The sequence below is a fragment of the Acanthaster planci genome, linkage group LG04 (genome assembly GCF_054643075.1).
Source record: "Acanthaster planci isolate LZ-2023a linkage group LG04, COTS_SCS, whole genome shotgun sequence".
In the NCBI taxonomy this organism is placed as follows: domain Eukaryota; kingdom Metazoa; phylum Echinodermata; class Asteroidea; order Valvatida; family Acanthasteridae; genus Acanthaster; species Acanthaster planci.
In genome coordinates, this window is record NC_141780.1 from 20,479,002 (window position 1) to 20,503,814 (window position 24,813).

The 24,813-nt window shown below is 40.4% G+C and overlaps 1 protein-coding gene across 3 annotated transcripts in view; it reads left to right on the forward strand.

Moving 5' to 3' along the window:
* Window positions 1-24,813, forward strand: part of LOC110986910 (uncharacterized) — a 45,696-nt gene that overhangs the window by 13,762 nt on the left and 7,121 nt on the right. For 2 of the 3 annotated variants that reach the window (XM_022249208.2, XM_022249210.2), the window contains exons 3-20: window positions 2,776-2,982; window positions 3,512-3,684; window positions 4,272-4,478; window positions 4,785-4,922; window positions 7,311-7,457; window positions 12,174-12,311; window positions 13,788-13,907; window positions 14,650-14,775; window positions 15,887-16,009; window positions 16,415-16,555; window positions 17,014-17,206; window positions 18,427-18,674; window positions 19,359-19,497; window positions 20,577-20,767; window positions 21,277-21,343; window positions 21,671-21,726; window positions 23,088-23,274; window positions 23,966-24,153. In XM_022249208.2, coding sequence (XP_022104900.2) covers window positions 2,776-2,982; window positions 3,512-3,684; window positions 4,272-4,478; window positions 4,785-4,922; window positions 7,311-7,457; window positions 12,174-12,311; window positions 13,788-13,907; window positions 14,650-14,775; window positions 15,887-16,009; window positions 16,415-16,555; window positions 17,014-17,206; window positions 18,427-18,674; window positions 19,359-19,497; window positions 20,577-20,767; window positions 21,277-21,343; window positions 21,671-21,726; window positions 23,088-23,274; window positions 23,966-24,153 — 2,789 coding nt within the window. The remainder of the gene's footprint in view (window positions 1-2,775; window positions 2,983-3,511; window positions 3,685-4,271; window positions 4,479-4,784; window positions 4,923-7,310; window positions 7,458-12,173; window positions 12,312-13,787; window positions 13,908-14,649; window positions 14,776-15,886; window positions 16,010-16,414; window positions 16,556-17,013; window positions 17,207-18,426; window positions 18,675-19,358; window positions 19,498-20,576; window positions 20,768-21,276; window positions 21,344-21,670; window positions 21,727-23,087; window positions 23,275-23,965; window positions 24,154-24,813) is intronic. The other variant, XM_022249211.2, reaches the window with a different exon arrangement.

Consider the following 24,813-nt stretch of genomic DNA (forward strand, 5'->3'; position numbering starts at 1 on the left):
GACGTTATATTTTATTCACTGTAACATCCTTCCTCAAGGAAAAAGAACTTACCTTGTTATAATGAGGTCAGACATTTTACTGGGGTTTCTTCAAGAAGTTTACCTCCAGACAGGCAGATTTCTGTGGTGTTAGTTTAGGTCAATTTTTCCCAAAACCAAAGAAACAGAGCAGAAAAAAATACAAAGCTGTGGATTGACTCAGGAGCCTAGGACATCATGGGCAGAAACTCTGTGCCTTGCCCCGGACTCCCTCCCTAAATACTGCCCCCCACGGCCTGATACCTTGATGGGTGTTTGTCAACATCGCCTGGCCTCCCAAAGGCCTTACGAAACCGATTCTCAGATAATATGGAAGAATTTATTGCTTTGAGAAAACCCGAGGGGAATTTTTGCTGAAGTAATAAGAACATTCCTGTGGTTTATCCTATCGCAGTGGGAGCAAAAATCTGCGGATGTCTTGCACTTTGCCAGAGAATCTATTCAGCAAATTTTTCGTTGCATTTTTAATAATTAGCCAAGCAGGATTACCCTTAAGAGAGGCCAAAATATAGAACTTTATACCAGGCTTGTATGTTCATGTATACTTTTGCATTGTATTGTGTCCAAAGAAGGGTTTACCATCTTATATTTTAGTGTAATTTTCACTGTCTTAAACTTTACACTTGTCTGCATTTGATCTCATGCAATTTATCAGTTACACTTTGCAGGAAATTGGCTCTGAAGTCCAGAGATACTTCATGAATGGAGCAGTGGTCATTTCATGTTCATGAAGATTTGGACAACCTGTTGATTCAGGTCAGGGTTTGTTCTGCCACACAGACATTGGAGACAAGCAGAGAGCGAGGATTTACATATTAACCTCAGTGTTGTGACCTGAGCAAATTAAATCAGTGTTGTTGTTGAGGTCATGTAAATTGGCCTTAGGGGCCCTGCACTGACCACAGAGTTTTATAAGCACTGGTACAATCTCATGTAACTACCCTTCCCCCAGAAACCTGAAGACTATACCTTTGTTTGACTGAGATGTCCAGGTGCATTTGCTGTTAAGCACGTAGGAAGGCTACAGGCGTATGCATGTTTGTGCACATTCTTACGAAAATAAGGCATATGCCTTCCACGCTACACCTGTGCAGACTGGTGCCCTGGCCAAGATGGCAGGGATGAAGACAAGAAAAGGAAAGTTTTGACTGCATGACTTGTGAGGACTTCAATACTGCAGTGGGCATTAGTGCTGTCCCACGGAAAGGTTGAGGGAAGTTACCGGCAGTGTGTCCCCACATCGTTTTGGTCAACTATCAAATGCTATTGCAGAACTAGATTTTGCTTGCTAACAGAACACTTAGTTTAACAACACTTTCCACAGTTCCGTCTCAATAACCAGAAGGAAACAAGCTCATTCGACCATTAGCCCTGTTCTGTAACTTTGCCAGGAACAAGGCTATCCGCTAGCTCCTGGTAGGAAGAACAGACGATGTGCTTTAGCTACATTGGTTCTTTGGTGGAAACTGGCTGCATGTGCTCACAGGTTTATGCGCCTTTGGCATAAGACGCACTTGAGCATACAGTCCATGACCCATTTATGTTAGAAATGTATGGTCTCCACGTGTGCAGTAAGTGCCCAAATGAAATGGTTCTACCAGCCTGCCTCTCCACTGCCGATGAGAGGGTTCTTGTCCAGGTCAGGGTGGGTTGCTAGCATCTTGATAATCAAATCTGTGCATGAATTTACCTGTGATAAAAATGCATACATAAATGCTACCTCTCTGCGATTAAGAAAAATCACGTCCCAAATGTGATGACACCTCACATATTTATCATAGGACAAGGGGAAAAATTAAAGTGTATCATTCATTTGAATAAACAGCCAATATTGCACACAGTGAATCACACCATTGAATGCGTTTAAAGCAAATACAAAATTAGTCTAATCACTCTTCTGCACCTGCCCTTCATGTTTTCTTCATCGTATACACCTGACCCCTGACACCCCCCCACCCCCTGGGCCAGCCTCTCCATTCAAATGAACAGGATATACAAATTGTGCACATACCAGGGGCCTTACTTGTGCAACAGGGATGCTGGTTTGATCTCTGGGGACAGAGAGCTTGGATCAATCTGCTAGGATGATTGGACATCACAAAGTGATTTCTTGTCGCAAGAGATTACTTATTGGATTAGTTCTTTATAGGATCATGGACAGTGAAAAGGTTAGATACATACTCAGTGCTGTGGCAAGCTAGACTCCTGAGGTACATGCCGTGCACATGTATGGCTTACTTTTGGGTATTGCTGGGGGGTTGGATTTTATAGCTACTCCCCATTTTTTGTTAGATTTTTGATGGCCAAAAGTGAATAAGCAATCTCTCAGAATCAGAAAAATGTCTTATACAAATTGTTTTTTTGGAATTTTCCTTTGTGGTTTGCTGGTAAAATTCCCATCAATATCAATTTAGGGGCATTCCTGCCCTATTTGTTGGGAAATGTACATTTCTGCAGATTTTTAAGTATACAAATTAGTCACTTGTAAATGCAAAGTTGTTGATACATTTTCCTTAACAGGCGCTTGCTGGTTTTAGGTCCCAGCTTGAGAAAGGAACTGATTGTCATATAATAATACATCATGAAGGTCATTCATACATTCATGTGGTTGCAATGCTATATTCATGCTTTTATAGAAAATCCAATCACTTTGTAATTTTGTTTTTATTTGAATTATCTGAAAAGAAGCAGAAAGGAAAAGCTGAAATACTACATTGTGCTATATTCTGCCCATAGATTAATCAGCATTGGCCCACAAGTAGAGAGTGTCTCACTGCGATGTGGAAGCCACATGTATGCTGGGTCTGGCACCCTGACCTCCCCCAACTATCCTGGACAGTACCCTGCAGATGCAGAGTGCGCCTGGCAGATTTCCACGGATGAGGGCAACCACGTGTCGCTGACGTTTAACTCGTTCGAGTTAGAAGAGTCAACAGACTGCCGGTGGGTAGGAATGGGCAGTGCTAGGGTTAATTCTGAGGTGTTCATTACAAAATCGGCCATGGAGAAATCAGAAGAGGATATTGTACCCATCCACCTGTAAACCGTCATTCCCTTTCAAAAAGGGCCACGTCCAAATCTTGTGTTTAGATCTAGGTCTTCACTGATTGAAGCTGGAAGCCGGTGGCTATTCCATGGACTCTGACTAAAGCATTTCAAATTAATATACCATTCAAAATTATCAACATTTTAAAAAATGGATGTTAAACATATGGATGGGTGGGTTGAGAGAAAACTAGACTAAATTTCATAAAATGCAGTTGGATTGTATTGAAAGGCAAGTCAGTTTATTTAGGACTGAAACTTTGAATTGATAGATAAAACAATTAAAAAAAAGAAGAAAAACAACATCAAAACAAATTGATAATTTTTTATTGACCCAAATTAAGGAATACAAAGGTTTTGGCATTAGCATTATTTAATGGCCTCCTAGTACTTTTCCTCATTTGTATGACTTTATCTTTCGTTTTAGTTACGATTATCTTGTCATATTTGACGGGGCTGATGACACGGCAACTGTCATTGGGCGTTATTGCGGACAACAGACCCCACGCACTGTTACCTCAACTGCCTCCAAACTCCATGTGAAGTTTGTCAGTGATTCCTCCATAGAGAGGTTGGGGTTCCATGCCAACTTCAGCACAGGTGGGAAAGACATTTTGAGAGGTGTGCACGGTCTTGGTAGAAGCTTGTACTCAGCCTTTTTTTCCATTAATGAAATTGGAATCCCCCCTCCAGAAAAGCAAAACTTGACATTACTTGCTTTTCACTTGGCTAAGTTGAATGAACTTAGATCCCAGCACAGCCTTGTATGCTTCATTGCAGCTTGAGTATTTTGTAGGGTGATTATTTTGGCTGATGCAGAAAAGCAAACTGAGCTTTGTGTTTGTAAGAGCATCAACTTCCTCACTCTCAAAACGTCCCCTTGAATGTAGAAATCTAATACTTCCTGATTCTCTAATTTCTGTATGCACAGTGATGCGATTAAAGGGTTTATACTCCCATCTTTGGCTGCCAAACATTGGAAAATGTAAGGAAAAACAATTAAAGATGCTTGTCGAGTCCCCAAGCTTAATAGCAATGTGCCCCTTTTGAGCCAAATCAGGATCCGCCCCTATGCAGTAACCACGTACACTTAGTTTGAACAGCAAAACAAAGAAATGCCGCTTAAATTCATACTTGGCAAGTTGTTGATACCACCCAACAGTGGTGTTGATGTTCTTGTCTAACAGGCTGCTCCCGAAATCTTGCGGGTCCAAGAGGTCAGCTGACTTCCCCAAACTACCCTGGTTACTATCCCATCAACCAGAACTGCCTCTACAAGATCACCGTTGGCAACGGCAAACGTATACGACTCCAGTTTCTCATCTTTGCAACCGAAGGAACACCATCATTCTGCAGCTATGACACCTTGGAGATATTTGATGGGACAACAACAGGTAACAAAAATAATGAAAGGATAATTCAGCAGAGTAACTTTTGGGCAAAAGGTCATTTCAGGGGAATGAGAAACTAGTGAATTTGTATCAAACAGATCAAAGTTCTTTCCTGGTCAACTCTAAATTCTGGGCGGGAAGCATAAATGTTGCTCGGGCCTTAAAATTTGACCGTTCACAACAAGCTTTTACAATGCGAGAGGGACACTGTAAGATTTCGTAAGATGTCCACAGAACCTGCTGATGTCATTTAGTATGTGTGATTGTTTACAGCATATTCAATTTCTTTTTTTTTTCCTGTCATTTCAGACTCTAAGCTGATTGGTCGATATTGTGGCACTGATATTCCTGATCCCGTCATAACGTCTGGCAATGAGATGATGATGAGATTTCTGAGCGACAACTCGGTTGGCCATCAAGGCTTCTATATTGAGTTTGAGGAAGTCGGTGAGTCAGTGCAAACATAAAGTCCCACCTCCTCTGTCAATTTCTTTCTTTAAAGTTTCCACAATCACAGTTGTGAATTCCAGCCCAACAGCAGTGCTCAATGTTGAAGTGACAACAAGGTACAGTCAGTCAAGATTTGTTCTCTCTTATCATCCCTTGTTAATTGCACTAACATTGGTGATGTTAGTTTTTCCCAGTCTTCATTTTTGATGCGAGATCCAACTGGAATTGAACAAAATGGCTAATTCACAAATAAGAAGATGAGGAAACACCTGTTGTGTTTAGTTTTGATAATCCAGCAGCCATCAGCTGTTTCCTTTTAGAACCTTTTGGCAATTTGCCTGTTCCTCCTGAGAGTCGTCTCTCACTAGCTCGCAGGAGAATGGTGATCCATTTTGTGGGCAGCGAGTTGGCCAGTGGGGGGGTGCTAAGGCAAGCAAATATCACTTTCATTAATTGAAGCCGCTGGTTTGTCTGTGAATGCAAGACTAAGTATTTCATGCCAGGTTTAACATACTCCTAATAAGCCTTTTGCAAGTTAATTTGAATAAAACCTGGTTCACTGAGTTCTTTAAATTCAGGTGAGCATAAGTTGAATTCTCCATACTGATGACACTGTTGCTATACCTCGTAATTCGGGGAAAGCTTATGCTTAGTTACATAAGAGATGCCTTGCATCAATGCACCATTTTCAATAGATAAGAAGGGCACAAAGGAACCAAAGTTTGCCCCAAATTACAAGGTACATGTATAGCAACAGTGTCTGTAGTCTGGGGAAATCAAATTATGTTTATTTGCAATCATCAGTGTACCTGATTTTATTCAAATGTAACTTGCAAAAAGTTTATTCCACACTGTGCCGTTTCTCTCCAAGACCCTAACTGAAAATTGCTCTTGGTGTATGTGCTGGTTTTGGATGAATTCTTTTGAAGTGACGAGAATGCCTGTTTTATTTGCCGCGTAACCATGATTGCTGCATGCCAAACTTGTTAACAAAATTAATTTGACTAAAAATAATCAAATGAACAAGAAATGCATGTATTTAACATTTTACATCTATTTTTTATTGTTTTCATTGTTCTTTTCTGTTTGAGTGTTCGAATTTTGAAATATGATGTTGTTTTCTTTCCTTTTGTTTGTCCATGCTGTATTTTTTTTCTTTTGTGTTTGTTTCCTTCTCAAAAAACCTGTTTTGATGTGACTGTATCTCTGGCTGTATCAGTATATTTTGGAACCCCCCCCCGCCGACAAATGTTTTGTGTTCTTGTTGGCTGTCAAACAATTGTTCGTGCATTGTGGATAGGTTGTTGGAAGTGACTGCTTTTCAAATTATTTTTATACAATGTGGTAAGTTGCTTGATTTACACTATCAGAAAAGATAAGGCTACTCATAACATCAAAGTTTAAAAATATTAAAATATACTTGTAAGTAAATGGATAGATGATATTTTGCAGGAGTAAAACAATATTGAACACTTTGTATTAGCACCTCCCCCCCTCATAGCTTGATCCGTGACAATGATATTGCTGCTCCACAAAGCCTGGAGAGCATCCCAAATGATTGTTGATGTGGTGAGAGTGTCGCCTTGGGTTTTCAAAAAAAGGTCTAAATTTTCAATGAATGTGCCTTTTTAAAATTAATCCGAGTGGGAAAGAAATTTTGAGAGCCAGGGCAGACCCCATGACATTGAAAGGTAAAGAAGGTGTCAAATTAATTTGAAAAAAATTGAGTTCTTCTACCCCCGTCGTTCTTTTTTTTTTTTTTTGGTTGTCCCCTGAACTTTACAAGTTAAGTCTCAAAGGCCATTCAACCTGACAAGCACATATGAATATATTGTATGAAATCTCCACCACATCAGTTTTCTCCTCTAAGTTAACATCTGTGTGTGAATCTGAATGCCAGACAGTTAATCCCTTGTGATCATGTGTCACTTCAAATAAGATGAGTCATGTCTAGGTTGGCGTCAAGGAGACCCAAGCTAGATATTAAAAAGTTTTGGATGTTGTCAATCATGGAAACAAAAACGTACACCAAAGTTACCTTGATTTATTGGAGGACATGCCCATCTACAGCATACATGCATTTATGAGGAAAATAATCAAAATGCTGATTAGCTTTTTGTATTTTTTTAAAGGTTTTCAGGAATGTAAGCTTCATCTTTGATGTGGAATGTTTCAAAAATGGATACAAAATGTGTTGCATCAATCAAGAATTTTCGCTGTCCCACTGCATTTCCAAAACTCTCACGTTGTTTGGGGTATAAATGTAATATCCCTCGAAATGGAGGTTCAATCATCAACAAGAATTTTCATTGTCCCACAACATTCCCAAACATTCACCTTGTTTGGGGTATAAATGTCATATCCCTGAAAATGTTTCCGTAAAAGCTGTAGGTAAAAGTAGACATAGGAGGGATGACGATGACTCTTCGTCTTCAGAAGAGGACAATGACGATGATGACGATGATGATGACGAAGATGATAACAGGAGGAGGGACTATGATTCTGCTGGCTCTGTGGACTACTTTTCCATGTGTACGTTCCTGTGTCTTTCTTCCAGAGGCATGCATGCCATTATGAGTCATACTTATTTCACAAATTAGAATGGTAGCTTTACTCAATCCTGCAGACAAGGAATGAATCCCAGGTGTTGTCTGTCTTTTATAATGAGTTTTTTTTCCCTTCTGAAGCCACCTGCCAGTCAGTCACAAAGGTGTACTGTGGACGTCCACTTCCATTTTTTCCCGCTCTTTTATTGGTCAATCTGTGAAGAGCAGCCTGGTGTCCTTTTATTTGTGTCAGTATTGTTATCCTTTTGTAGGATGCTCTGTTATTTGGGCGGTGTCAAATGCACTCTCTTTGTTTTCAATATGTTCTGTATACGTATAGCTGGAGAGTTTCCGACACATGGTTACGGTATAAACTGCTTCTTATGCAAATATAGCATGCAAGAACCATTTTGAACAAAAATAAAGGAATATAAATACACTCTTACTGTAAATCATTTTGAGTTCCTGTATTTCATGACAGTGGGTACTCTTTTCAGAAAAGTCTGAGACAAATAGTAATTTGGAAACAACAACAAAAAACACAGAAGCGCTTCGTCATACACTACTATATATATACATTGCTCTATGATGTATACATGGTTGCTAGTTCACCAACCTTATCCTAACACAGCTGCTTGTAACTATTAGATATGTGGAGGTCATGAGCCTCACTAGAGGATGCGTCCCTGGGCCAGTGACCAAACTCCCACCTTAGAACCTCTGATGATTCAATTACAAGTCACAGACTGTTCTGTCTGCTCCTACAGTCTCCAGTCATGTTCATGAATTCTCGCAAGTCCACCAGAAGTCCTCAGTCAGAAAAAAAAAGAGACAGAAATAGGATACATTTTATTTCCAGCAGTGGAAGCATATCCGAACCAGATTTCCTTCCACTTTGTCATTCCAGCAGCTCAAAAATGCACCTTCTAGCCTTTAGAGGGACTTAATGTTGCGATGAAGCACGGGAGTGGTTCCTATCAAGATGTTGACAGTTTCCCTTGGAATTTGTGGACGAGCACAGCATGGAGGCTGTAACATTGAATTTCGACTCCTTCAGAAGGTCAAGCAAGTCAATCTAGTGGCTTCCTTAACATGTTGATACTAATGTGCAAAATGTCGGAGAAGAGGCTGGGAAATCAAACCCAGGATCAGTTTGTGACGTCACTGCTGCTAAACTTGGTAAAGTTCAAAGCGACTGGCTTCCAAATACGGTTGAGTGTTGTGCCTGCTAAGGTACTCAGTGCTATCATGTAATAATGATAAGGTGTGGATGTAAACACTGGATTATATTTTGATTAAGTAAGTCATCAGGTTGGTTGAGAGATTGGGGTCAAAACATCGGATAGCATAATGGCTTTTCATTCTGTCAGGGAAATAAACACACCAGCAAACAGAAAATGTCACAGACTTTAAAGTAGACCTGGGTATGTTTCCCATTACATGTATGTGACACTGAATTGCTTGGCTGCAACTTGAAATTATGTACAAATCTATGGTTGTGGCTGCATCCACTTCCAATACAGTAGTGCGTTATTTGAGCCAAAGCCAAATAATTTGGGAGGTAGCTTTACCCTCCAGATGGTATCATATCTTAAAACGATTGATGGCACAGAGTTGCTCGTGTTTAACATTTAGTGCTGGCCTTTGATGGCTATAAGTAGCTTTGAATGAAATCCGTCACAAGGACTGTAAAGATTACTCCAGTGGGACAAGCCTTGTCCGGCTTTAAGCCTGAGCTTGTTGGTGTTTTCTTCACTGGAAATTTAGTATGTGGGCAGTATAATTGTGTTGTTGAGATATGCAGTTTTCTTTTGCAACTGTGGCAGTCATATTGAAGAATGCTGTAGACTCAAAAGCTGGATAGGTAATATCCTTGATTGTTTTCCAATAGTGCACCAGCAGTAGTTGTAATGGTGAAGTTGATGATCACTGTCCCACATTTGGCAAAGAAAATTTGAAGTCTGTCCATATTTTCATTTTGAGAATGAGTACACTTGTCAGTTGTCTTCTCGATTTAAATCAGTGTAAGTGGGCCTCATGCAGTTCTGTCCCTCTTCAGTTTAAGTTGGAGCAGGATCACCCTTTAACTTTGTCTGGGACTCGCCCAGGATTTATTTTCCCTGCCGATGAAACAGTTCCTCCACCCCAACAGCTTGTCTCTTATCGCTCGATGAAGATCCTATTTCCATGCAGTCTAGACGCACCCTGTGACAAAGCAGACCCTGAGTTGCATCCTGTCAGATTTTGCTTCCCTGAGACAGAAAGAGAAAAATCCCGTATTCTGAGCAGTGGTTTCAGTCTTCAGAGATTAACTGTAATGAGAAAACTGCAGGAATTCTCTAACTGTGCCGTTCTCATTTACGTCATAAAAGCACGGAAATGGCAAAACAAATTGTGTCACACTGTGGCACCAATCAAGCAGCGATTGTGGTTTTGTCCAAACCCCCAATTTTTTTCCTTTATCGGAGGGGCACTTCTCTTGTGATTTTCAATTTCTCCAATATGAGAAAACATGTTGACATGTAGACATGCTTGCAGGAATAATATTTAGCTGGCAAAGCAAAAAATATGATTGCCGGGAACAAGAAATGTAAGCCTTAAGCTGCGATGCATGCTCAGGGTATATTTTTCCTGATACTTGAGACTTGCGTTAAAAAACAGCTGGTAATTTTCAGAGTTATGCTTCTTGTAAGCTAGACTTGTGGTGGCACCATTTATACATTGGAATTTTCTCTTTTGGGTAGAAATATGGTTCTAATGGGAACTGGTGGTTTGGGATTAACATTTACATGTATGGTTGCGAGTTATGGTTGTTGACTGGTATTTTACCACTATTTTTGAACTGCATATTTTTGCAACTAGACAATCCTGAAAGTCATCATTTGATCCAAAAGGTTGTAAATTGTCTGCCTATGTTTTCTGCTCGTAATGAATTGAAAAAGGTCCTATCGTCTATTACTTAATTGTTCTCACAATGTTTGCGAAAAAAAAAATCCATTTCTTATTTGTCTATGAATAACTTTTTTTTAAAGGTTAATGTGGCTCATATGTACATGTACATGTACCTTACGTGTCCTGCGTATTCGGTGTATGACTAGAAGGAAGTGGTCTTCTAAAAATAATGCTTTTGTACCACAAATCTGACAAGCTTCTGAAATAGCAACATCAAGACGTGGCCAAAGTCCCAATCCTTTCCACCTGCAGCCATCAGGAAATTACAGTCATCAGCTGAACCTTCCGGAAGTGAAGACAAGTTCTCTTTTACAGATGTTAACATATCCAAGCTATTTTTTTTCTCTCAGTTTGTCACCAAATAACCTTGTCTGTTTTAGTTTGCCTCACTTGTGTGCACAGCTATTTTCTCCCCAAAACATTGTTTTGAGGTTTCCACCACCAACTTTCTCACAAACTTTCTTTGGTCTCCTTTGGTTCAACTCTGACTGCATTTCATCCATTTCATCTTTTTAACAAAAGATATGCTTTAACATAATATGCAAATAAGTCTCTTGCTTAAGTAACTGAAATCTCTTAACTTGGTACTAACTTTGATATAGTCAGTGCTGTGAGTTGACCTATATACATATATGAACAGCAGAGTTGTAGTTGAGAATACTTAAAGATTCACAAGACCAGCACAAGACCAGCACAAGACCAACACAAGACCTCCAGTCTGAATTCAAGTCACAAGCTATTCAAATGAACTGCAACAAAAGCATTCCTTTGTCATTGTTCACCCTGTAACTTATGCATGGTCTTATGTCTGGTCTTGTGTCTGGTCTTGTGTCTGGTCTTTTGATGGTCTTGTGTCTGGTCTTGTGTCTGGTCTTGTGATGGTCTCGACTACATTACTGATGAACAAGGCCTAATTTCATGGCACTGCTAATGGCAAGCAAAAAAATTGGCACTTACTTTAGCAGAAAATTCTGTGCTTACGGCGAACGTATTTCACAGGTTAGCGAGGAATTTTGGTTTGTGTGCATGTGTTCATCCAGTAACTAAGGATTCTGTACTAAAAGGTCAGCGCAGAATTTTTCTGCTAGCACAATTAGCACAGAGTGGAAATGGTGAGCATAACATTCTGCAGTAAGCAGTGCCATGAAATTGGGCCCAGCCTTGAACTTTAACATAACTTTGTCATTAATATTGCCAGTTTTTGCATTGAGTCCTTTTCTTAGTCCCCAAGTGTGCCGAGACCTAGACCTAGCTCTAGACAACAGATTTGGACACGGTATAGGTACGCTGTTGAATGAGCACTTAGAATGCAAAGAACTACAACTGGTACGGCACACAACATTTGTTGCCAGTTGCCATAGCATTGCACAAAGTGTTGGAACACCGAGGGAAATACGGAAATGCTTGACTTCCTGCCCTTGTGCAAGGACTTAGAATTTGTTCAAACTGTTTGTCACAATGCTATTATACACACCATAATCACAAACCAAAAGAGCTCTCACCACACTTTCCAATAGAGGAGCTTGCATCTTCTGCCAGGGTACAGTTGTTAAACTCAGGAAAAGGACTCTGTAATAAGACTGACTGTAATAGATTGAACTGATCCACTCACGGCTGCTTGCTGTCTGAATGTTTATCTAATCCAAATTAATATGACTGACTCCCTGCAATTTTTAAAGAAGAATACCGTAACTTTTTCTTCTCATCCCGAAGTGCGAGGTCCTTATTTCCCCCATTCCGTATCTTACAGACACTGATTTTGCACCCAGCAATCCGTGCCTAGTCGACAATGGCGGGTGCGACCAGCTGTGTGAGATACGACATGGCAAGTCGCATTGCCGCTGCAGAGTGGGCTACAAAATGTCCAAAAACAAAGTGAACTGTGTTGGTAAGGACACCCCCTTACCCCAGATGAGCATCCCTCGATTGATGCCCCAAGAATCTTTGTTTTAATCCAGAGTGGAAAATGCCTGCCCCTCCAAAAAAAGTTAACTTGTTCATCATGACTCAACATTTTATCGGGATTACAAAACATCAAATGCACAGCAGTTTTGCATTGGTGTTATACAACGTTTTCTTTATTTTTGTAAAAAGGTGTCAAACATTTTGATGAGTGATGAACAGGCGTGCCAAAAAGTCCACGCATTTTGACACCAACAAGGTCCTTTGATCTTTGTGATTATGGAGAATGATTTTTCACTGCTAGAGCGATATTGCCTAATGAGTGCCAGAAGAGTTAATCAAATAAAATGTGTGAAGTTTCTTTGCATGACAAATTAGTATACAGTGAAGGCATTTTAATATGACCGTATATCTAGAAGAGGCAACTTGTCCCACCAGTTTTTGGCAAAGGAGTGAGTTTTTCTTTCATTTTAATGAAGCGACGATGCAGTTTTTCAATCCATTTGGCAGTGGATTCTCACAGCAGATATATGTCTGTGGTAGTAAACCAGTTCTCCCAAAACAAATATTAAGGTTCAAATACTGCTAGCCGCAACCTTTACCTCGTGCAATGACGCTTGAAGATTTTTTGGATGAGCACTTATCGTGAATCTAAAAGTTGGGCGGTAGAATAAAGACGTCAGCACAGATTGGCAACCTTCACTAGATTTTCTGCTTTCCCACGTTTCTGGCAGCTCATACCTGATTCCACAAAAGTTTCAGCAAATTCAATGTTCCAGACAACACAAACAAACCGCATCCCCGAAATAAAATGTGCGGGGAAGTGTATGGCAACACTTCATTACAAGCCACTTCCACTCACACGTTAAGGCCCTTTTAATCACATCCTGAAACTGAAGGACGCGTTCACAAAGGCTACATTTTTGAAAGGTTAAATTATTGTAAATGCAACATGTTTTCCCTCCAGGCCCCCCCTTCAGGAATCACTTGAAAAATTACCCTGTCACTCCTGTTCCATGTTAAATCCTTTTTCCAGACTTTCAACTGTGTGTGTTTAATCATTCCTTTGGCCAAAGCGACCTTGAGTTTTTCAGTTCAGAAATGAAATTTGATGGCAGGGCTGCCAATATTCACCCAAAAAGAAGAATGTAAATTGGGAGCTTGTTCAAAAGTTGTCATTGTTTGCTTGATTAGCTGGCACATGTATAAAGGTGGCATGCCAGTCTGTCAGAGTTCACAATTGTTCTCTCTGCTCACACACCAGTTTTTTCTCCATATCCAAAAAGGATGGATTAGGGGATATTAATTACCTTTTGGTGAAGTAGGGTTTACTGAAAACTGATCCTTTCTAAAATATAAAGAAAGGCTTGTGTTGTTTGATCTGTGCATGAAAGTATGGGTCTAATGCCCAGTCCGTGGAAGTGTACAGCCTCATGTTGGTTAACTTTTCTGGTTACTGTAGATAGGAATGAATGTGCCTCAGATGATAGATGTGCCCAAATCTGTGTCAACACCGAGGGCAGCTACCACTGTGAGTGCCAAAGAGGCTACCACTTAGCTGCTAACGCCTGGGCATGTGTTGGTAAGATCTTAGAACCAATATAATACGCTCAGTGCAGAAAAGCACTGAATGTATTTGCTAAGCAAAAGCTGGATGCCAGCCAAAAGGCTATGCATTCCATACTCTCCTGTGACTGATTCTCTGGTCTGCTGTCTTTACCTGGCATACAGCTATGTTGGACAATTGTTTGTCTACATAATAATGGAGTCTGCTTTTTCTAATGCCAACATCACAGCCATGTTTTTGCCTACCAGTAGCTGGTAGAAGTACGACTGGCCATCAGCACTAAAGGAAAACAGTGCACTAAGTTTAAAAAATCTCCTGCTGCGATCAATACTTGGTAGGGTTATTTCGTGTCAGTGAATTTCTCTGTCTATTTGAATTGGGCAAGATTGAATAAGGAATTTGCCAAAAGATAAGAAGTTCAAACAACCTGTTCTTGATTAGGACTGCCACAACACACCTTGTGTACAGTAACAAAATGTACTAAATATGGTCAGGTTTGGCTATCACTCAGTTGATAGTGGTGTTGGTTAGCGGGAATAGACTTACATTTTTGCACTTGTTTTAACCTCAATAAATTAGCCTTTACAATTAGAATTTCTTAGACCCAGGCTTACAGACTGGTTCAACATCAGGCTGTCGTGTAATAAATTCTTGAGCTGAATTTGAAGTTGCAATATGAATGTAATTCTGATTCTGTTGTTGTCTGATACTTTTGCACTGTGTGGCTTACTTGTTTTCTTGTTGTTTGTTTTTGAAGATGTTGATGAATGCCGGGTTGGCAATGGTGGGTGCCAGGAGGTGTGCCGCAACATCATAGGCTCTTACACTTGTGAATGTGCCACCCCTGGTTCAGAACTGCTCGCGGATGGTCGCAGCTGTGGGGGTAAGTACAGCACATCGAAAAGCCCAAAATAAAATGGGAGAGGCTTTAATTAGTTCGTTTAGTTGGAGTGTTGTTGTGCTTGGATGAGCTAATAAAGATAGGTCACTTTAGATTTCTTCCTATATATGTTTACATGTTTGCAATATTTGATTAGAGCTTTTTGAGTGTAAATTAAACTGAAACTGATTCATAACCTGAGGTTCATAAATGTCCAAAACTTTAAGAGATGATTCCAGGCTTTTAGCTCAGGTTCCAATTCAAGCAAATATCTTTAACAAGTTTAGTTTGAGGTCAGTTCAGTGACTCCCAGGAGGAAGCCACAAGTAACGAAATGATGTGACTCAAGTCGCCAAATTTGCCAGTTTCTCCTGGGGCTGTCCCGTTACCTGCATCTCATCAGAGACAGAAGCTGAAGCAGTTGTTGCAGTATTTTCATTTTTAGCATTTGTTTGTGTTTTAAGGCTTTCTCTCAACCTCTCTGAAAAGTGTCCATTCAGAAAAATCACTCTCCGGAGGGAGAGTTTCAACCCTCTCCTGCAATTAAACTTTTTGACATAGAACCAAACTTGAATGATTACAGCCTCCCTGAATTTCCACTGGGGATATCAACTCTGGGGTAGGGTTCATTGTGAGTGTAATGTCATGTATACATATCTGTTTAAAAGTCACCAGGGTTTTCTCAGTATGGCTTTACCAAGCACACAACCAATTTTTGTCAGATGTGCTCCTACACACCTGTTTTTTTTATATATGGTGCTGACGGCTTAAGTATGGTACGTACTGTATTTACCAAGGTCCTTTTTCCATTTTTATCACTATTATGAGATTTACCTCAAATTGTTCAGGTTGTAAAATGCTGATGAGATTAAAATACTTCTGTTAAAAAAAATGGAATTTGCTGACCCAAAGAAGCAAAGTCTTCAAATAAATCAAAGTCAGGTAGCTTTGTTACAGATGCATGAACACAATAAGGATGCTGACAAACTTGTTTTGCATCGTCAGTTGCTATAAACCCTGTAGCTAGACAAAGTTACCCAATTTATCTCTGTTTTTCATCTTGTACACTTTCCATGTTTCAAAAACATCCGCTGTTGCTTTTTTTCATTCACAGTCAAGGCCAACTGCCGGGTAAACAATGGCGGCTGCAACCATGTCTGCCATGAGAAGTACAACGGGCGATACTGCTCTTGTCATATCGGATTCCTCCTGGCCGAAGATGGGTTCAACTGCACAGGTATCTGGCATTTCTTCCCATCTGCTCTTCCTGTGGGGCTTAAAGACAACATCTGGACATATTTTCTGAGATGATTTTTTATCAAGTCTCATTACATTAACCATTATTGAGGGTTTTCCAATAGCCAGCTCCATGTTTAGCTTGGCCAGATTTGTCATCCCTGGCTCTGAAGTTGGTAATAAGCCACCGATAAGAGATTGGCCCATTTTCATGAAAGTGTGAACATTTCAGGCATACAAGCAGTTTTGATGTTCAGAGATGAAGTTGGCTAAAAAACCCCATGTTTTGGGACCCTCCCCCTCTGCATCTAACAGTGGTATTTTTGAGGCCAATCCACCTTTGTTTTCCCTCTCCATTTTTAGCTTTACTGCTAATTCATTCATGGTATTGATGACCAATTTTCAGATATTGACGAGTGCCAGCATGAAGGTGGCATTGGCATTATGGGCCACCACTGCAATCAGCTGTGTATCAACACACCGGGGAGTTACTACTGTGACTGCAATGAGGGGTTCGTGCTCAGCCCCAATGGTCGCGTTTGCAAAGGTCAGTGACCTGAGCACTGATGTGGTGATCAGCAGTTGATTAAAGATACACAGATATCGTGGATACATTTCTTTAGTATGGAAGAGCTTGTGACTTGGGTAATTCTGTGTTGTGGGTGGTTTAAACAGTGGTCATTTCGTGAGACTTTCTCTCAGTTAATTGCTATATCTTGAACAATTATGGGTCCCTTTTTATTTTTTTCTTCACCTGAACTATGTTACTGTGTTTTATAAGTTTGTTTACATGAGGAATGAAGCAAGATATAATTTTTTTAAATCTTTACATCATGTACCTAAAACAAGCCCTTCCCATTTTGCCGACTTTAAGGGCATCTTGTTTTCATTACTGAACATGATACTCCGTCAAAGGATGTTGGTCACTGCCACCACATTCACGATGACTCGTCAATACAGTGCTTTGCCCACATAAACCCTCGTGTACCCCCTCCCCCGACCTAGACATTGATGAATGTGCCACGGAGCTCAGTAACCAGTGTCATCACAGCTGCATCAATTTCCCCGGGGGTTTCCGCTGCGAGTGTTTCCAAGGGTTCAACCCACAGTACACAGCCGGCGCCACGCGCTGCGTTGACATCGACGAGTGCGACCCACAACCCGAGGACTGCCACACCTGCAACAATTTTGATGGCGGGTATGTCTGCGGCTTTTCTTTTTTAACCCCCATAGGTTCTAAGGCATACTATGGAATCAGACAGTGGGATAAGCAATGGTGTAAAGATGTAGGAGATTCACAGAAATAGAATTTCAAGAGAGACTGTGATGAGTTATTCCTCAGAGATATCTTGTTTGTATTCCCTCGACAGTACTGATGCTGTTCTACTGAGGACCTCCATTGTCCTTGTCAATTGCTCCTGTGTTGTCTTTTTGTGACTTATGTTTCATAAGGCTTGCGCACAAAACCTTCCCAGAATGCATTTCACAGAACCGAAGTAAAATGGTAGAACAAAGTTGACATTTTATAACTCATAGTACTGCCGACAAAGGAAGCATGTGTTCTGTAAATATCCCTCAAGATTCAAAATTATTCAGTTCTTGAGGCGGCTACTTGCTCTTCTTGATCAGGAAGAAATCCTTGTGATATCTTTTGCTGTCAATGTCACTTAGCTCTGAAAAGTGGCTCATAGAGAATTGTGGTGTAATAAGTCCCATGTAAGTTGACAGACATAGTATTGTCCCAGTACATGCATGTTCTTTACATATCCAGCAAATGTGAGTTTAGTCATCCATTGTCAGTAGAGCCTCGGAGGCAAAGCTTTGATTTCAAGTGTCGTGCCTGGGGGAAAGAGTCACATTCATGCATTGTATGCAATATCTTGATGACAAAGCATGTAACAGACAATTGTACTCCCTGCCTTTGATTTGTCAGATGTCAACTAAACTAGTCCCAAGTTGTGACTCACGACCAGAGGGTCAAGGGTTCAAATCCAGCTGTTGGCCATCAATGGTAGCCTTGGGCAAAGTCGCTTCACCTCTTCTTGTTTCTTTTCGCACTGGAACAACCTGCAATGGACTGGCATTCCATCCAAGAAAATTTATTCATTGCTTAGTTGCTTCCTGCCCAGGAAACTGGAGATAAATAAAGGCCTGGCTCAGGCTTTGTAACTTTGAGAAGCAATTATTGTGAAACACCATCTTGCCTAATCAGACATTAAAATTAGATCAACTGGTTTACATTTTCTCACTTCTCATTTATGCCATTACATACAAATCTTCTACAGCTGTCCTTAATTTTTTTCTGACTACCCCAGCTCATGTCTGTGAAATGAAACTGACCCGTGAGACATAGCCCTCCATCCTGATCCCCATAAACCTGATCTTTGAAGATCTTATCTGAAACCATTATCTGAACAGCTTTGAATGTTTGTGCCGAGCTGGTTTCATCCAGAATGAGAATCAAACCGGTTGCCTGGACATCAACGAGTGCCTGGAGAACAACGGGGACTGCCAACACGTCTGCGTCAACCTGCCTGGCAGCCATGAGTGCCGGTGCCGTGTCGGGTACCAGGGAACCACCTACACTAATCGGGTCTGTGTGGATATCGATGAGTGTGCGGCCGACAGGAGGGGGCCCTGCGATCATGCTTGTACAAATACAGAAGGTATAGCATTCATTTTCGTCACGTTGTTGAGAAAGAAAAGTGGCCTTGGATACATGTGGGAAATTTTTTGTTCATTCTTGATTACAATGCCCCACCTGTTTTGTGCGTTGTTTATTTGATAGTTTTTTGTTAAAAAGTTGAAAACGAATCGGTGATCTTCACACTGATAATTCCTGGGGTGCTTTCCTTCCCAAGCTGTGTCCAAAGATACAAGCTGTGGCTAACAGTAAACACTCATATAGGAAATGGCTATAGCAGCTAGCCATTGGTCTCCATAAATACACATCTTATTGCCAGCTACAGCCAATACTTTTAGTTACAGCCCCCAAAAAACACTCAGCAATGATGTGGATTTGTGAGGAGGTTGCAGAGATAGATGCTCCTATCTAGCACCTTCCTTTGTTCACCCGCTTTTACTTCTTTTCGTGGGTAGCCCACTGGGCTAGCTAATTTGTAATTTGGACTCTGGGCTCACCCTATTTTTAACGCTGCTATAGATGAACCAGTTATTTCTCCCAACCAAACTGAATTGCTCCCTGCACTGCTCCAGAATATCCAGTGCTAAATAGAGATAAATCAGTGCTAAAGGGTTAAATAACTGAACATGGACTACGCATTGCGTCATCACTTCTCTTTTCTAAAAACCTTTGAGTATTGCTGGCTGTTTTCCCGCCGACTTTGCAGGATCATTTGAATGTACCTGCGATGTGGGCTTCTACCTGCAAGAAAACATGCTGCGATGTGAGGACATTGATGAGTGCGTTGGCGACAACGGTGGCTGCTCCCAGCGATGCTACAACACCCTGGGTTCCTGGGAGTGTGGGTTAGTCCAACCGACCTCATACACAAATGTTTACTTTTGGACGTGAACCAAAATAAAACATACAGCAAACTTGCCAGGACATTTCTCCCTGAAGGATTTTCTTTAAGAAAAGTCATCTCTGATCATCTCTTATTTCCCAGACTTTTCAAAACTGCTACTGTTGAAAGTGGCACGACTTTGGGGGAGGGGATGCAGGCACCTATCTGGGGGGGATTAGAGGTATAAAAAAAAAAAACCTGCTCTGAGTCAAAAAAGGAAAAAAAAAGGAAAATAATATTAAAAAACTAAAGTAAGTGCTCCAGTACCATTGTAAACAATGTATGCCATGTATAATGTTTCATCATCATGTCCGCTTGGCTGCAAAACTGGGACTTTAAAAAAGTCTCCGACCTGACCCCCCCTGGAAAAATTCCTTGATCTGGCCCTGGGATGTGGGTTTACAGCTGACTAGCTTCCCTTAAAGTCATTTACATATTAGGAGACCGTCAACATTTTAGGGCTAGACAACTCAGTTGGGAGGGCACTGTTGTGCTCCGGAGATGTCAAGTTCTGAACTTACATCTTGTTCTATAACTCAGAGGACATGAGTGTGGGTAATTCCAGAAATTAGAGGTCCATTTTTTTTTCTTGTCCCTGTGACATCTGACATGATTTGTTAGTTCAAAACACTTTTTCTAATTTCCAAGAGTGATGAATTAATGCAAACTACCTGCCAAACAAATAGTAATAGTTTGAAATCAATTCCGGTGATATTTCCATATCAAATAACAAAGGTCAGATGTAACAGGGACACAAAAATATCACACTGTTGGACCCCTAATTTCTGGAGTTACCCATGTCACCTAGTGGGTATGTGTTTGATTTTTATGCACTGTACGAATTGAACTTTCATTCACAAAGAAAGTTTATGTTCAGTTTAGTTTATAAGCACAAGTTATGGATCATTTAAACACTGCTTAAAAGTGAGGAATTTAGAACACCCAACAACCCAAAATGAATTTTTTTTAACTTGTTTTTAGATCATTTTCCATCCCTCATTTCCTCACTGAGGATCCATTTTTCTACTTTCCTCTGTGTAGATGTTTTGATGGCTACTTCCAAGAGGAGCCGGACGTTGATTACTGTGTTGACGTTGATGAGTGCATGGCCACCGACTTCAGAGCCCATCGCTGCGCCGCAGAAGAAAACGCTGTGTGCTCCAACGTGGAGGGCAACTACACCTGTCTCTGCCCGCCGGGATACATGACTCATGAATGGTTCCATTGTAAAGGTATGAAAATATTTTCTATTAGTGTTGTCAGTGAAGTGACTTTCCTTTACTTGTGCTCTGGAATTCTTCAAATAAAAGGTAACGAAGATGTTTTTGATCTAAATTGCACTTGCAAGGATAGAGAATAGATGGTACTGATCTTGAGCTGCTGTAAAATCTGATCTCACAGCCCGCTGGGTAGGGGTAATAGTTGTGAATGCTTTGAGACCTCAGGTTGTAAAATGCTACATAAGCGCCGCTTACCGCACTAAAATGAATCACCTATGGTGCAGGTTTGTTTGTTTTTGTGATGGAAATGAACTTTTATGCTTGGTTGTAGACTTCTGTCATGGGGCAGCCTTCTTGCTTTTCTACCATTCATAGCAATGTAACCAAACTGAGGCTGGAAGGAAAATAGTATGTTCCTTTTTACCAACACATGAAATTGTGTTGCTGTTGCTGGTAGGCCTACAGGAAACAAGACAAACATGGCGGCATCATGATCAAGGTCTATTGTTTTATTTTACCAGATGTCGACGAATGCCAGAATGAAATGCTACATCAGTGCCAACAAGACTGCGTCAACGTGGAAGGAGGGTAAGTTATCTTCAACCCTCATTTTACCAAATTGGAAAATGGACAGGAGCGCATCTTGCTGGGTCAGAAGGCAACCTGAAACATAGCTTCCTTGTGAGTCAAGAGAATGTGCCATGTTTGATGCCACAAAGCGGTGAATGTTCAGGCACTTTTTGAAAATGGTGCAATGACAAGAATACTGGGCACGAAACTTTTGCCAATCCACTTATTTTATCTGTTTTCACTCTAACTGGTGTTGTTATTGAGTACAGTTGAAGGTAACTTAGACATGTAATGCTTATTCCTTTTGTGTATTCAATAGCATTTTCTGTTGTTTCCTTGTAACAGGTTTCATTGTGGATGCTTTGAAGGCTATTTTATGATCAATGAAACACACTGTGACGGTAAGTTTAGTATTAAAGGTGAAAAGAAAAATACAATAGCAGCATTAAAATAACTCCAAAAGTTGAAATCTATGCCAACATCGAGTCTTAATGTTGTACTTTGAAATGCTATACGTTTGGCATTTTCTGTTACAGCTGTTGCAAGTTGTTGGTGGCTAAGTTCATTCTCCTGAAATGGAAAAGTGTCCAGTAATTTACACTGTGAACCGTCAAGTTTTAATCTTGGCATTGTTCTGGATATTGAGATTCCTAGTGAAAAAATAATAACGAAAAAATTAGAAATGTTGTGTCAAGCCAAACCAAATATTTGGTTTTCTGTTTATGGTTCTCCTGTTTTGTTCACACTGAACGAAGGTTCCTTAGCAAATGTAGGTTTTAAATGCATACCAAAAGAAAAAAGTCTTGAATTTGATGCCAAATAAAATTTCTGTCAAATAGGGAATAGGTGCCTGTAGCCCTTCACTAAACCTTTTCAGCACACTAATGCTGCCTCTGAATGCATGTCCACATTTTGGCCTCCAGGTATGAAATGGGAAATTGGTCTGCTGGTCCCAAGAGATTCCTCTTCGACTCATATGACCCTGGCTGACCTTTCAGCCCATGCAGCATAAACTTTCTCTGAACTGTGTTCCTGACGTACGATTTCTGATTGGCACAGGGTTGGCTTCCGAAGTAAATTTCCGATCAGTTGACGTCGATCAGTTGACGTCAGTGAAAGCTTGGATGACCCGTTTCCCTAAAGGGGCTGGTTGTTATTTCTGACTGCGGCAATGAAAAGAGGTCCTGCTTGTTTCTTGCTTATGACATTCCTGTTTTTCCAGGAATGAGCAGGGAAGTTTGATGACAAAAAATTGAGGAACTGTCCTTGTTCTCTTTTAGTAGATGTAATAGAATTGGGTCCTGTTATTAAAAAAAAAAGTGGAAAAATTTGGAACGTTGGAAAAAAGGTAATCTCATCTTATATGTGAGATTGAAACCATGACCATCTACTTACAAATGCAAATATCCAAATCATTTGACTAGCAAGAGTTATCATGCAATTTCAAATGCAACATGGCAGTTGGCACCACAATCAGTGATTGTTGATGGAAGATTTGGCTCTTATTTGCCACCTGCTGTGTGAAATCGAGTAATAAGTCACCAGATTCACTTTTCAGTTACAGCCTTCAAAGAATCTTACGCTATCGATCTGGAACCTCAACATTTTTCACACACTTAATGTCTATTTGCATCAGGATGCCAAGATGAGTGATACATTAAAAGTTCATTTGGTTCTTTCTAATGCAAACTGAAATGCAATCACTTAAAATATTGCATTATGACCCATTTTCACAGAACCAGTCTGATTTTCTTTTGTTCAGATATCAATGAGTGTGACCAGGAGTTGTGTGACCACAACGACCTATGCGTGAATGCCGTGGGCAGCTTCACTTGCGGCTGTAGGCAGGGCTACTTCCTGATGGCTGACGGCCAGTCCTGCTCGGATGTCAACGAGTGTAACGACAACAACGGGGGTTGTGCCCACATATGCATCAATGACAGGGGAGGGTATGCGCAGACCAATTGTTTTGGTCATTTTTTGTTACTATTGGGTTTCCATGGTGATTTTCTGTGATTACAGCATTGAAATGTGTAACTTTTCTTTGAGCAAATTGTAAATTAAATTATAATCAGAACAGTTTGAGAACAATGAAGATCAGAATATCTTTATGATGAGATAATGAATACCTTTGCCCAAACTTCCGGCTGGTATAAATCCTTTTGCAATTGAACTGTTTCATTTCATTGTAGCATCCATTCAACAGACTTTTTATGATGAATAAAGACATGTTAACGAGTGCTTAAGTTGCCCAGTAGCTGATCAAGTGGGGGTGCAACCGGCCAAGCATCCCCCCTCCCAATTTTCATATTTCTTTAATCGGAGTTGGAGACATAGTTTCCTTTTCCCTCTGTCTTTTGTTCTACTTTCAACTGGATACAGAAATTTTATGATTTCTAAAAGAATGCCCCATGCACTCTTACGTTTGTGTTCCACTTCATTTTAGATCCTCCCCTCCTTAAATGTTGGGCCCCTCCTTTTTTATAAATGCTTGAACTGCCTTTTCTGTCTGTAAAGAGATGCATGTAGTCAGAGACTTAGAATGATTAGTGCTGAAAAAATGTAAATTTGTACCCCTCAGAAAAAAGAACTTGAACTAGCTCTCTTTTGATGGTATTCCTTAAATTGATACTTTCCCAGACATCGTTGTGAGTGCAATGAGGGCTTTGAGCTCCAGAGAGACGGCAGGTCGTGTGAGGACATCAACGAGTGCGACTCGAACTTTGCCTGCTGCAATCAGATGAACAATTGCCTGAACCTGCAGGGGAGCTACACCTGCAGCTGCGATCCGGGCTACTTCATGAGCGCTGACAACTGCACCTGTCTCGGTAGGTCGACTTTTCATTCAGCCTTCTTGAAGGTGTAGTCAACTCTAAGTCGCTCACTGTGGGCAGTGTAAAGGGGAAAAGGTACTTCCCCTGGAGCATTTATTTGAATAATGAATAATCCTCAGTATTTTTTTCATTTATCGACTCTTAAAGAATTTATTTAATTATTTATTTCAATATCCAACAGCGGAGATCCGCCACTTACAAGCATTGTAAAAGTAAATACTAACATTAACATTAACCTAATTTCAATGAATCATGAGAGGACAGATTTATCATAGGGATGGGTCCAGGAATTTTTTCAGAGGGGGTCAGGCCAGAGATTTTTTTAAATATCTCATTTTTGTGGGCAAGCCTAAAAAATGATGACGAAATATTTTACATGACATACATTGTGTTTTTTCATTTATTGACTTTTATTACAAGAAGGTGGATTTATCATAGGGGCGGATCCAGGAATTTTTCCAGACGGGGTCAAGGTGGAGATTTTTTTTGTAGGCAAGCTGAACAATGACGAAATATTACAGATGACATACATTGTTTAAAATGGTATTAGTGCACTTACTTACAGTCACTTGCAAAAGTTTAGGACCACCCATACAAAATGCCTTAACCAGAAGAAAAAAACAAACATAAACCAATCAGTCATAGCAACTTATG